General features: G+C 55.8%; 1 protein-coding gene across 1 annotated transcript in view; it reads right to left on the bottom strand.

Annotated features, from left to right (window-relative positions):
* Window positions 1-819: 819 nt before the first annotated feature.
* The window catches only part of SHISA8 (shisa family member 8), a 35,135-nt gene continuing 25,918 nt past the window's right edge, over window positions 820-10,036 (bottom strand). The window contains exons 2-4 of the mRNA XM_054016223.1: window positions 8,430-8,557; window positions 5,123-5,272; window positions 820-4,595 (exon numbers count right to left, since the gene is read on the bottom strand). Coding sequence (XP_053872198.1) covers window positions 4,213-4,595; window positions 5,123-5,272; window positions 8,430-8,557 — 661 coding nt within the window. The 3' untranslated portion in view covers window positions 820-4,212. The remainder of the gene's footprint in view (window positions 4,596-5,122; window positions 5,273-8,429; window positions 8,558-10,036) is intronic.

Genomic DNA, 10,036 nt, shown 5'->3' with positions numbered 1-10,036 from the left:
TGTTGATTGCCACACAGACCCATAGCGCTGCTCCGGGCACGGCTCTTGGGGATGACGGCTTGCTGGCCTGCTCGTCTTCTTCCGTCCCAGGGCTGAGACCAAGGCCAAATGAGCCCTTCTTCAACCTTTCTGCTGTTGGGAACAGCACAAGGCCCACGACTCCGTTGCCCTATGGAGGTCACAGGGGAGACCAGAGTGCAAATCTCTGCCTTGACCCATACTACAACCTTCCTAATAGGCTGGGCATGCATCACCCTCCCTGTACATAAGGGGGGGGGGGGAGGGACAGCACAGGCTCTTAATGGGGACAGCTCTACCCTTAGTCACTGACACGGTCCCACTTCCCCACAGCAATCAGCGTGGGGGAAGCGTCCCAACTGCACCCACTGACCCAGCTCCATTACGCCTCAGCCTCAGGTTGCTCATGTGTTGCTGTGACGGGGCTGGTGCCGAGAAACACTGAATGAAGCACAGCTGGGCTGAAGGGCTGCAGTAATTTATGTGCTCCCTGCCCCCCCACCCCAAGCCAGTAGGGTGGAGGGGAGGCCGTGTGGCCCTATGTCACAAGCCCTTGTGGGGCAGAGAAGTCCTGTTCTGCCCCTTACTAAAGCCCACAAGGCTTCAATGCTGGTGTAGCTCTTCCTGGGCCTAAGGCCACGCCCAAGGGCTGAGCCCTTGGGCCTAAAGCTGCCAGAAGCAAAGGGGCGGCTGGATGTGTCTATCTGAAAGAGGGTCCCTCAGAAATGCTGCGCACACTCCCCGCCCCCAAGCTGGGAGCCCAGGTCTGCATACGCACAACAGCCACTGGACACACACTCAGTCTGGCAACGGGGGCATTTTATTTCTGTAGGAGGTGGGGGGAGAAAGTGGAACTTACAAACAAAAATGACCCAGGGCTGGCAGGACACAAGGGTTGAGCCCCCGTGGCCCTGGCCCTGGCATGCGGCCCTGCCCCTCATGCAGCCAGTGCCCTGGTTCTGCTGTGGCTGTCCATGGGCCGGGCTGTCCTACCCAGCTCTCTCTCACGCTGCCCCGTCACAGCCAGTTGCACCGCTCAGGCTCCTGGGGGTGGGGGTGGTATTTATTGCTAAGGGGTCCAGTGGCTCAAAGGACCCGGGGCTGGAATGAAGAGAAGGGGGGAGAGGAGCCTTTCCCCTTTGGGGCATCAGTCCATCCCCCAGCCCCCACTTGGAAGCTTTGCCAGCTGATTGCTGCTTGGTGGCCCACGTGAAACACGTTAATGGCTTTATTCCAGCATCTGCCAGAGGGGCCAGGTGGCCGCAGCGCTCTCTGTCTCACACACCTGGCAATTGGCACTGATTGGCCTCCATGTTCGCAGCCTCAGCAGAGGCCAAGAGCCAAGTGGGCCTTGATGAGGCAAAGCCCCTTGGTTTACAAAAAAGGCCTGTTTGGGCTGGGGGGGGCGAGTGTGGTGTGGCAGCCTGCGCTGCAGGGCTAAGCCCAGCCTCACCCACTGCAGGGCTTGGGCTGGCACAAGGCCTAAAGTCACTTAATATCCAGGCATCAGAAACAATATGGAAGCCCTAGTTCAACGAGGGGATGAAGGTAGGCACCCTGCCTGGCCTCAGCATGAAGTGGGTTACAGCCCTTGGTGGTGGTCTGCACTGGCTGTCATTGGGGGTGTGCACCTCAGCCAGAAGCAGACATGACAGGCCCACCGCATGGGCTGGTGCCAGAGGAGGCAGCCCATGGTGCTAACATGGCCCCGCCCCCCCAGGATTGAGCAGCGGTCCAGGCCTGTTGGAGGCTGTTCAGTGCATTGCGCAAAGGGCATGCACTGGGTCCTCCCCACCGACGCCTTTGCCACCATGCAGCAACCAGCGCGCAGCAGGAAGGAAAACTGGCGGCTCTTTGTCAGCTCCTGCAGGGCCCTAAAGTTTGTGTGTGAACTTCAAATCAGCAGGGGGGGAAGCAAGCCAGGACTAATAGAACGTTTTTGTTCCATTTTTCTTCCCGCTCGTCTCTCTGCTGCTCACTGTTGTCCTGTGGACAGATGAACTGCGGGGGGAGGGGGGGGAGTGATGGGGGTTAGAAGGTAACCCAGTGTGGCATGTTTACCTTTAGTAGCTGGTCCAGCTAAGAGGTTTATGTGGCTGTTGCTGCTCATTAGCGGAGCTGTCCTCTGGCTCAAGCATTAGTGGCTCATTATTCTGGTGCTGAAGGTCCCCAGTTCAAACCTGACTTCAGCAGCGTCACCTGTACCCACCAGTAAGGTGTATCTGTGGTTTGGCCCTGCCAATGGCCAAGCATGTGCTTCTCACCCAGGTAATAGAAATATAGCTCCAGAGAGGGACTGCTCAGGGGAGTGGCACCCTTAGAGGGCTAGCAGACAGCCACACGTGCCAGTGGTACAAAGCCCTTTTGAAAAGGAATGGAGCAGAATTAAGGAAACAAAAATCAACAAGGGCAGCAACTGAGTGAAACACACAGGTGACTAGAAAAGCCCAGCCCCTACAAAGGGTTGAGCAATGTGGCCGTTTCCCCAGGCTGACAGCTGCAGTGGCGTTTCAAACCTATGCCGGGGGTGGGTCTAAACGGCGTGGGCACAAAGGAGATTGACCACCTCCATGGTGGACCACGATGGGTGGTTGAACATGGTCAGGGAGACATGGGCTGACCCAGCCTGAGACCCTGTGGATACAGTTCCATGGGGCTGGGCAGCAGCCTTTGGGTGGGGCTGTGACACAGGTAGCCGGTGCGTGCAATAACAGGTGGTAGGGGTGTGACTGAAGCCCCACAGGCCCAGCAGTTCCGGCACTAGCAGCAAGCCCAGCAGCCAGCTTGGCACTGCTGCCTGTGCTGGAACCTGTACGAGTGGAGAGGGGAACATGGCCGGGCCCGGGGCAGGGGTGTAGGGGAGAAACGCCACAAGGTTGAGGGGGAAGGAGTGAAGCGCGTGACACTTATGGCCATCACACCCAGTGCGGTGGGAGAGGTCAGGCTCTGCTCTGGAGCCACAACTCCACCTAGGGTGACCAGATGAAGGGAAGGAAATATAGGGACACATGGGGGGAGCCCACCGGCAGAGCGCAAAAAAAAAAAACCCCACCCACATTGCTGCCGGTGGATATCGGGACGTCTGGTCATCCTAACTCCACCCCAAGCCCCACACTCTCTGCTGGGCTGTAACCTGGCAGGAGTGACCGTCAGGGCCTGGTGCTGGGCAGTAGCTGCAGCCAGAAAGGCTCCATGGAAAATGTGATGCAGCCAGGCCATAGAGCCTACCCCCTGAGACAGCTTTGCACCCCTTTAAACCACCGTGCCCCCATCAGCCCCTGCCTGAGCGGCCAAAGCCAGGGCTCAACCTTGCCCCTGCTGGCAGAAATGTCCCACAGAAACTAAAAATAATAATCAGCCCCCTCCCCCCAACCTCAGCTAGCAGTCACTGTTTACGTAGGACCTATATTTTGCTACTCTGCAGCCAGCAGGGGCAGCCCTGCATACACCTACTGACCCACAGCCCTGGCCCGCGGGAGCTAAATGCAACAAGAACTGCAAGGTCAGCCAGGCCATCATTCGAAACATTCAAAAATGGGTGTAAGAAAAATCCCCAACCCCACGCAGCGCTGGTGCCTAGCGTGTGCAGGGGAGCGAGCTGAGCTGGCAGTGAAGGGAAACGTAAAACTCTTTGTGAGCCCTTGCCAGCTGCCCTTTTGTACAGTTTGTTTATACTGGCATGACTGGTGGTTGTGTGCCCTTGTTTAAAACCCACGTGGAGGGGCAGAGGGAGGGGACGGGTTACATGTGCTAACCCAATGGACCTTAATGGCTATTGCAATTGCTTGTCTCACATCTCCCACCTGTTGTCCTTCCCTGCGGGGTGGGGGTGGGGTTCCTTCCCCCTCGCCAGCTGGGCTCAGATGTGAGTCCCCCGGCTCCCGTCAACATTGACCGTTCTGGTACAAGTGTGATGTGATGGACAGGTGAACTGGAAACAACAGCCGTGCATCAATCACAGGGCAACATGCATGCCTGTTTCACCATGCACGTTATCCGCGTACTCTCAGGAGGTATGGGCACCTGTGCTGGTGGGTATTCCCCCACCTTCCTCGCCCCTCCTGACACCCACCCTAGTGCCACCAGCTATAATGGGGAAGCACCTCTGGTACTTCTCTAGCAGGTGGTCTGGACTGGCAAGACAGTTAGCCCCAGAGGCTGCTGGGACATAAAAAGAAAAGATGAAGGTTCTTTTTAGACAGTGACCTCAGTCTTGCTATTGGTGGAGAAGGGCCGCGAGGGCTGGACATAGTGGGTGGGCGTCTGGCTGAAGACCTCCGGCAGCTTCTCGACGCTGAACTGGCGCTTGTTGGCATAGATCTGTCGGCGGACATCAGGGGGGTGGTGATGGCTGGGGTCCCAGCCTCCCTTGAAGGCAGGGCTGGCCACCAGTGGGTGGGTGTTGGTTTTCACCACTTTGGCCTTCTGCCCGGGTGTAGCCAAGCCAACCAAGGCACAGCTGTCGTGCAGGGGAGGCATGTCTTTCTGATGCAGCCCCATGGGTGGGAAGGACAGAGGACCAGGCGGAGGCATGTCTACCATGGGAAACCGCTTGTAGAATTCTTCCGGTGCGCTCTCTGCAGGGGAAAACAAAGCAAAGGGCAGGAAGTCAGACAGACAGGGAACACACATGCCTTCCACCTCTGCCTGCCAGGATAGCTCTCCTCCATGTATGTCCCTGCCTCTCCCCGCCTGGGCTTCAACTCTGCTGGGCGGGAAAGAACCTTGGCCATCTCAATCTCTGGCCCCTGCTCCATGAATGCAGCAGCTTCCCTTGCTCAGCCTGCCCCAGGCCCCTTTCCTTCACTGACGCCTGTGCTGAAACCCCACCCCTGAGCTAAGCTTTGCTCGAACTCAGCACACACGACACTTGCAGCCCCTGCCTCTCTCTCCAGGCCTGCAGAACCGCCAGAGCTGGGGGCTGCACTGCTCTCCCTAACAGCACCAACGGTGTCCCGTTTCCTTCCCTCTGGCCTTGGGGAAATCACAGTCACTGCTGCCATGGGATCAGGGGAGGGAGGAGCTGAAGCAAAGACAGAGGAAGCACATGCTGGTGAAGCAGCCCTGTCCGGCCCCGGCCCAGCGATGCGGTAGCAGCACATACCTACGGCCTTGAGCGTGGCATACTTGGCGTAGTCCGGAGCTTGATGGGGCATGGTGCTCGTCATCTGCAGCCGGTTGCTGTGGGCATGTGGCAGCCCCATCTGGGGGGCGATAGGGGTGCTGACCACAGCATTATTCAAGTGCATATTGTCTGGAAATGCAAAGAAAGATTCTGGGAGGGAAGGTTTAAGGGGTCAGAGAGTCAGAGTTTAAGGCCAGAAAGGACCATTAAATCATCTAGCCTGTCCTCCTGTCCATCACAGGTCATTCCATTTCACCTGGCTACCCCAGTGCTGAGCTCAGGAACTTGTGCATGGCTACAGCACAGCTCCCAGAGAGGTCTCCAGTCTTGATCTGAAAGCAGCAAGAGCCTGAGAATCGACCACTTCCCTTGGTTTCACCACCCTCACTGATAAAAAGCTGTGCCTTCATTTCAATCTGAATTTGTCTGGCTTCAGCATCCAGCCATTGGTGCTCGTTACACCTTTCTCCACCACATTAAATAGCCTGGATGTGCTCCCCGTGAAGGTGCTGGTGCACTAATCAAGTTACATCTCCAGCTTCTTTTTGCGAGGCTACGCAGACGGCACTTGTTAAGTGGCTCACTGCAAGGCATCTCCTCCCGCCCGTCAATCCTTGGCTGTTGCTCTTTTCTGCACCTTCTTCAATTTTTAAACATTCTTTTTAAACTGCCGACCCCAGAACAGGATGTGGTATGCCAGGGTCAGTCTCACCAGGGACATACACAGAGGTAAAATCACCCTCCCCACACACACCCCGTTTATACACCCAAGGAGCGTAATAGCCCTTTTTGCCACGGCATCGCACTGGGAACTCATGTGGAGTTGTTGGTCCCCTATGACTCCTGACTCCTTTTCTGAGTCACTGATTTCCAGGATACAGTGGCTGGCCTGCCTTCCTTGGTCCTAGTTATATATATTTGCATTTAGCTGCATAAAAATGCATTATAATGTTAACAAGCTCACCCTTCCCCCATCCTGGCCTCAGGTTTGGATACTCCCTTCCCCCATGCTCCCCACAGTCTCCCCTGAGCAGTCAGACATCTGTGCTGAGAGCAAACATCACCACCTGCCTAGTGGGACTGGATACCTCGGAGGATTGATCAGGGAACCTTCCATGGCTGTGGCTCTGGTGGCACTCTGTCCCCAGATCAGAATTGGCCAAAAGCCCTTTGTAACTGACAGCTGTTTGGTGGCCGGTGTGAAGGGCGAGTTCCCATTCCAATGGGACACCCACAGCCCTGATACCGCCATTCCCGTCGGCACTAACTGGCCCCCTCAGCAGAGAGACCAACAGCTGAATGGGCCACAGGCCCTGACCTCCAGTCACTCCCAGCAACAGTCCCTTGGTGCCAGGCTTGGTGTGGGCCGTGTGGGTGCAAAGCTAGGAGAGTGGAGTATCCAAACCTGAGGCCAGGATGGGGGAAGGGTGAGCTTGTTAACATTATAATGCATTTTTATGCAGCTAAATGCAAATATATATAACTAGGACCAAGGAAGGCAGGCCAACCACTCTATCCACCCGTGTACCTGTTCAGACTTCAGTCTCCAGGCTCTTAGTTGGGTGACATTCACCAGTGGTAACTTCAGATCAAAGAGTTTCAATGCAAATTCCCCTTGCCCCCTTTAATAAGCGTCACCGGCAAATGAAAGAGAAAACAGAGTCCTCTCCATCTTCCCTGGGCAGAGCAGAGCTGAACTAAACTTAAAGGCCATTGGATTAGCAGCCGATTTCCCTGTGTTACACAGCTGGGGACCGCAGTGGTACCAGTGACTTCTGGCCCCACCAATCCTCCCATTGCTACCACCCAGGGGAGTCCCAAGGGGACAGCATGGGATAGCGATCAGCCCATCCTTCAGCAGAGGAGAAACACTTCCACACCCTCCCCGAAAGCAGCTCCCCTGCGGGGACATCCCCCCTCCACACGCTAGATGACCTCACCTGTCGCCATTCACCAGCACTGGGACTAGCTCCAGCTCTGAGGGGGAGATCCCAGCCACCCCTGCTCTAGAAGGATGAGATACAGAATGGATCCCACCCATCCCAGGTACACTCTGGCAGTGCCAGATGCTGACCTGCAACGTATTCTGCGGTGCTTTGCACAGCCTAGCTTTAAAGAACCCAAGCGATGGGACTTTCCCCAGCACTGCCCCACCACAGGACTGTTCCACCATCTAATACACCTCACGGCTAGGACAGTTTTCCTCCCTCCTCCATGCTCCCACCCGCTAGTCCGGGTGCAGCTAGTAACCCCCCAGCCTTGGGGGCTCCTGCAACTTGTCTAGCCGGATGACTGCACTGCGCTCTGACCTGTGAGCTGCAAACACACACTGGCTGCTGCCAGGGCAAATGTCACTTCAGATCTTTCAGAGAAGCAAGCAGGGGACTGTCAGCCCGGAGGGGGAGCCTCCCCCCAGAGGAAGCAGGGAGTACACTGGAGAAGGGGCAGAAGGCACAAATGCAACTTATGCAAGCCTCGAAATCTGCCACTCCACAGCAGGGGCAGACACAGCCGCCACGCATCCAAATCAGTGTCGTGTTTCAACTGCGCCAGCCGTTATTAGTGGGGGCTGTCCCAGAACCAGGAGCAGAAGCATCAGGGAGCCCAACGCTCTGGAGCCTCAACATACCCCTCACCCACAGCCCCTGCAACATCCACGAGAGCAGCAGATACAGGGAGGGTGGAGAGAGCCACGTCCAGCTTCCCAGGGGAGTGTCGACAAAGAGCAGTGACAGGGTCCCAAGTGGGAAATCTGGCCCCTTGAAGAGGAAGGAATTCCCCGTTTGAGAGTAGGATTCTGGTGAGTGAATTTCCAGGGGCTGTATCCCCCCTCCCTGGGAACCCCTGATGCCAGCATGGTGCCCCCAGAACTCCTCATGACCAGGCCCCATCACATTGGGTTGACATTAGGAGAGGAGCTCAATGCCTGCAATACTCCCCATGACCAGCATTTTGTGGGGGGCGCTCTCTTGCCCTGGAGTCCACCGCGGGAGGTAGCTCCCCATGGGCGCCGGGCTGCCTTTCATGCTCTACATTAAATAGAAAATAACAGAAACAAGGGAACAGATTTCCTCCCTGGCATGTTCTGCTACAGCCAGACACCTGCACCTCCGTGAAAACTGCCCTGCTTGGTTTGCTTCACTCAGGACACCCCAGCTTCCCTCCTGCCCCCCTCAAACCTCATTCACAGAAATGGAAGGAGACCGGGAAACCCTCTGCTGCCCACAAACCGGTCCCTGCCCAGCACAGATGGGACTGTGAGGGGGACGGGAGGTGAGGCTCTTACCTGTGCCATTTCTGGGGGAGCTCCGGGCAAGCCCGTCACCCATCTGGACCTGGATGCTGCCCATGTGGCCGTCAGTCATGTGGTCAGAGGGGCCGTGGCCCGGCTGCTTCAGTAAGTCTGTGAGCGTTCTGGAGAAGGCAGAAAGGAAAGTAGCAAACCAGTGACATCTCCCACCTCACGGGCGTGTGATACAGACACTTGGTGCAGACATCCTATCACTCTGCCAATACACCTCAGTTCAGAGCCATAGGGCAGGCCTACACTTAATATGCTGCATTGGTGCAGCCGCACTGCTGCAGCGTTTTAGTGAAGATGGTTGACGCCAACGGGGGAGAGCTCTCCCGTCGGCGTAGTTAATCTATATCCCTGAGAGGCGGTAGCTGTGTTGGCGGGAGAAGCTGTCCTACCATGATAGCGCTGTTTGCATCAGCACTTAGGTCGGTGTAACTACGTTGCTCAGGGGGTGGATTAGTCACATCCTTGAGGGACGTAATTACATTGAAGTAATTCTGTGGTGTGTAGACCTCCCCATAGAAACCCTGGTTACTCCAGCCTAGGGCTCAATACAGCACTGCCAATGCACCTCCACTCTGGCCTGTAGAGCCCACGGCTATTCCAGTGCTGGGCCACTACCTGGGTCTCCCAGTGCCTCTCACACAGCCGCTTTCCAGTCCTGCGCAGCAATGGCCGAACAAACCAAACGTCATGGTGGCCAAACACCAAACTCACCTGCCAACCAAGGTGGGATCTGAACTCTGTGCTAGTCAAGGATAGAAGGAAAGGCCAAGCCCCACGTAGCCACGCCCCCCCAGCACGCTCAGCCTTGTAGAATGAGCCACTTCCTCTTGAAAAGCGCGAACACTGTGGGGGACTTTGTCAATGTTACAAGGGAGGCCCCTGTCTCCCAGTAAATGGTCAGTTGTTGCTAATGTTAAAGGGATGGGGTCAGCGGGCAGGGGAATGAACTAGTGAAACCTTTGTGTTCATCACACTGTCCTCTTCCCCCTCCTGCACATCCAGAAGCTGGAGAGACCCATTTGCATGACTAGATTAAAATAAAGAAAGACACGCGGCTTGGCAAAGGCTAAGGGCTTGGGGACACAATACCTAAAGGGTGTAATAGCAGCGAGGGAGAGGAATTGTTCTGAGAGAACCAAAGGTGCATAACTAGGAGTAATGGGATGAAACAGAGGCGGAAAACTCAGGCTGAATAACAGGGGAGGTTTCCCAAGAGATAGAACTACCAAAGTGTGGAATTGTCTGCTACGGGAAGCGATGGAAACCCCAGTGCTTGAGTCAGTTCAAACGGAAGTGGAGAAAGCCCTGGAGAAGAGACAGTAGGGAAAGAGCCGGCTTCAGCAGGGATGTGGATGAGCCAGATGTGACCTTTCTTGGCTGTTCTGTCCATTTTTAATCATCCCTTTATTAATAATGACATTAAAGAACATTACATAAGCGTAATTTGTTTAACATTCATGTCTGAAGACATCCCAGAAATTCCATGGTGCACGGAAGCTCCCAGAGCAACGTTCAGCTCAGAAACCAGAACAGCCAGGGACAGCAAGTCCCAGGATCAGATACCCACGGTGCTATTTGCATGAAAATTA

The sequence above is a fragment of the Malaclemys terrapin genome, chromosome 1, assembly GCF_027887155.1.
Source record: "Malaclemys terrapin pileata isolate rMalTer1 chromosome 1, rMalTer1.hap1, whole genome shotgun sequence".
In the NCBI taxonomy this organism is placed as follows: Eukaryota; Metazoa; Chordata; order Testudines; family Emydidae; genus Malaclemys; species Malaclemys terrapin.
The sequence above is the reverse complement of the archived record's forward strand: the minus strand, read 5'-3'. Positions and strand labels throughout refer to the sequence as shown.